Source organism: Ruditapes philippinarum, unplaced genomic scaffold (assembly GCF_026571515.1).
Source record: "Ruditapes philippinarum isolate M1 unplaced genomic scaffold, ASM2657151v2 ctg5697_1_1_1_1, whole genome shotgun sequence".
NCBI lineage: Eukaryota > Metazoa > Mollusca > Bivalvia > Venerida > Veneridae > Ruditapes > Ruditapes philippinarum.
This window is the reverse complement of record NW_026857444.1, coordinates 121,269-125,054: the sequence shown is the minus strand read 5'-3', so window position 1 is coordinate 125,054 and position 3,786 is coordinate 121,269. Positions and strand designations below refer to the sequence as shown.

Below are 3,786 nucleotides of genomic sequence, written 5' to 3'. Positions count from 1 at the left end.
ATATCGCATCTTTACTACAGGTACGAATTAATTACATGTATTTTCACGGATCACTGTACAGTACAAAAATAATAGCGTTAATGAAAAATATATTGTTCGTAGTGTTAACAATGTATATGAAAGTATAATAAAATAAAAGTTAAATCGAACGTTGTACAGTATGCTAATTACGTCATCGAGTAATTTTTAAATCAATGACTTCAGTAAAGTAAAAGTTGTAACCGACAATGTGGAAACAAATCTAGATCATATAGACTTTTTAAAAAGGAATATAATTTTGAATACTTTATATATGTAAAAATATCTTTTGCTCTAAATCTGTGTGGTAGCTCCCCTGAAAAAGAGGTATATAAGAAGGATTGCCGGTAAACGAAAGAGTTTGTATAAGCTGTAATTATAATATTGAAGACGAAATACATGTTTACATATCGGGTCCATTGTACAACAATTTCCAACAAAGTATTTTGCTGTTTTATTGATTTTTTTAATTTATACATTATATGAGTCATGATATTATATATATACTGTGTTGTATTATGTAAATGCATGTACAATGTATGCGTAGTCTCATATATCTTTTTCTAAGTGGCTGTATACATGTACTTTATACATACGGAATATTATGTAGTAGTAGCTTTCTGAGGCTATGTATTTTTCTACGAGCAGCCGCGCAGTCTGATCAGGATCCATGCTCTTCGCTATCAGTTTCTCTACTTATTATAGGGTTTGTAAGCGAACAGCATGGGTCCTGATCAGACTGCGCGGATGCACAGACTGGTCTGGATCCATGCTGATCGCGAACCCATTATGTTGGTTTTGTCATGGCGCGGCTCAAATACAAAATGTTTTAATTTAACTTGTATCGTTTCTTGCGATCACAGGAATAAAGTAGATGCATTTAACAAATGTGAATAAACTATCTATTCAACAATTTATTTTTAAAATGAAAATCGTCATACATATAACCAAACAATTACAACAATAAGGAAATTGATGAACACGATATTCAATGATATTCAATGAAGATCAAAGAAAATTTTCATTTTCTACACGAAATTAAAAATAGAAGAAAAAATAGTTTACCATGGTCGTTTTAAATTATATCTTGGTGAAACTCATGTTCTTAACTGTTTATTTTATTTGTCACAAATATTTGATTTGATTTCATGAGGATGCTGCTGATTAAATGAGTTTAGACATACACTCCTTACTTGAAGAAGTGGTAGAGACGCTGGTAGTTTTTGTTTTTATTTCTTCACTTGTTTTCTTAGGTGTTTTTCCAGCCATATAAACTCTCCCGTTTGTCCGATTGCAGCAAAACAGCCTGGTGAGCTCTGTGCGGAACTTTGTTCCGGTAAATACATACAGTACAAAGTTCATGGCAGCGTTTACGTAAGTGACAAGGTTGACGATCGTATGTTGGAGGAGGAATAGGTAATATTCTTCCCATGCCCTTACAGGATCAATTTTTTTCAAAGCTCGAAGTTCTTCCAAGCGATAAGGGGAGTAGATTTGATAGACAACCACAGGTGTCATCGTCAGAAGAAAGATACAACAAAGAGCGATCATTAAGACGTAAATTGATATATCTTTGCGGCTGGTAGTATTTCCTCCCGGGATACTGAACTCGCTCATTGCTATCCTTTTCCTTCGAGAATTGCAAAGCGTTACTATCATTATACTGTTTCCAGTGACCAAGAAAAAGAATGGCACTGCAAATGCCATACATAGATCAATCCATTGCCAAACATCATCGCGGAACTTCAGGTATGCTGCAGTTGTAGGAGCACATGCCTTGTTACCGAACCCCTCCAGTCCTTGAATTACTGGTATTACTGCATCTACACCAAACGTAAAGACAAAAATGGCCAGAATAGTAATTCCCGCATTTTTTCGAGTACAACTTAATTTTACTTTATGTGGAATAACTACGCTTATTGTTCGCTCGATTGTAACAGCGACGAGAAGCCATGACGAAAAATGAACGCTAGCGTATGTAAGATATAATTGTGTTCTACACGCACCGTCACTAAGTTTACGGATATCTTTGCCCCACATGTACGTGATCCAGTTCCTTAAAGGTCCACATAAAAGAATTGTGGTGTCTGATATTGCCAAAGTTATCAAATATAGCGACGTGGACGTTATCTTTTTCATGCGTAAATTAACCAAGATTGTCAAAGTGTTTCCTGTTGTTCCGAAAATTATCAAAATTGGCGGAACTATTTTCCATAGCATTACATTTATGTCTTCATAGTAAACAGAAGACGAATCTTCTTTTGCTGGTGAACTGGTTGTATTTTCTGTCTTACTTTCATTCAACATGTCACCTATACTGTCATTTCCAAACATATGTCCGTCCATTCTTTGATCTCGACCAGACAATGCTTGTTTAAACACTAAAAGCGAACTAGATGTTACAAGTGCTAGACTTCAAATAGATATGAATGTAACATAGAATAATGCATCTCACATCTGTTACCATCATTTGGTGTAATCAAAATACATTATTATAATTTCAGGCTATATCTTCAGGGATTTCAGGGATTACTTTGTTAAATGGTGTCTGTACTTTCACAAAAACCAATTTATCTGCGTAAATTCTCGTTGAACACAGTATTTTGTATGAAATGCCTCTTAATTGTTATCATGATCAGTAACCAATATTATTACAACTGTGCACTTAAAATATCCATTTCCTTCGAATTAGTTCTGGGAGTTGATTTCACAGTTCCGTCCTTTACACTTGAAATATTTATTGATATTACAATAAGATGATAATTTATGTTGAAACAATACAACAAAAATTACATTCAGTATAACGCATGTTTACTACCTAGTATGGAAAATGTCTATATTAATCTAGATATATATACATAGTACACAAATAACTTTCCTGTGTGTAAACGCGCACGTGGTTAGAATTTATACCATATCAAATTCCGCTGAGATTAAATGATTTTGTGAATCTGAATCATTTCTATTGTTTTACTTCAGTTTGATTAAATGCATTCTTGTACGTTGTTGAATATCTGACGCACGGCAATTAAGTAATTATTAATTAATTATAACATCGCTCATTGCTAGGATATTGTTAATATTCATTCAAACGTCATAAATAACCATCACCGATAAGCTCGGGAAGAATGTCATTGTAGCCTGAAATGCTCTGATTTATTATTCCCCGTTGTACGCTTGTAGTGTAAACAAAATGAGGAGTCCGGTTTATGAACTTATACTGACTGCGGTCAAACCGGCGGGCAAATGCAACCAGTATTGAGGCAGTTAAGTCTGTTTTTGTATTTTCTGATCGCAAGATCAGTAAATACATAGTCTAACACAAAATTTCCTCACAGACCTAACAACGCAAAGTAGTTCTCACTCAAAACTGCTTAAAAACCAGCAATTTAAAAGAAAGAATAATTTTTAATGTAGACATTTAACGAATTACAGTGCATTAAAAGTTTAGATTAATCAATAGAAATATGAGGTTACAATCACAAATTTCGCGGATGGATATCTTTTTTAACCAATGAATAATGTTCGACTATTTCCGTAAAGCTTAATCAATGAAAATGCTATTTTTAGCTATGTCGATTACCGAATACTCCAGAGCGTAGTACACAAATAAATCTGACTGTCGAGTAGTGGAATATATACATGTCGGACTGTTTTGGCGAGAAGATTTTCGCTAAATTATTTTCATCAGTGTTTAACAACAGGTTTATCGTGAAAAAAATACCTCGAAATTTATAAGGATTACAAACACGAAATGAAAATTCTCAA

The 3,786-nt window shown here is 33.8% G+C and overlaps 1 protein-coding gene across 1 annotated transcript; it reads right to left on the bottom strand.

The window, feature by feature from the left end:
* Positions 1–1,168: 1,168 nt before the first annotated feature.
* On the bottom strand, positions 1,169–2,809 carry LOC132749783 (growth hormone secretagogue receptor type 1-like). The gene has a single exon (XM_060739679.1). It carries the CDS (start codon positions 2,362–2,364, stop codon positions 1,183–1,185), a length of 1,182 nt encoding a protein of 393 aa, XP_060595662.1. The 5' UTR covers positions 2,365–2,809; the 3' UTR covers positions 1,169–1,182.
* Positions 2,810–3,786: the final 977 nt, after the last annotated feature.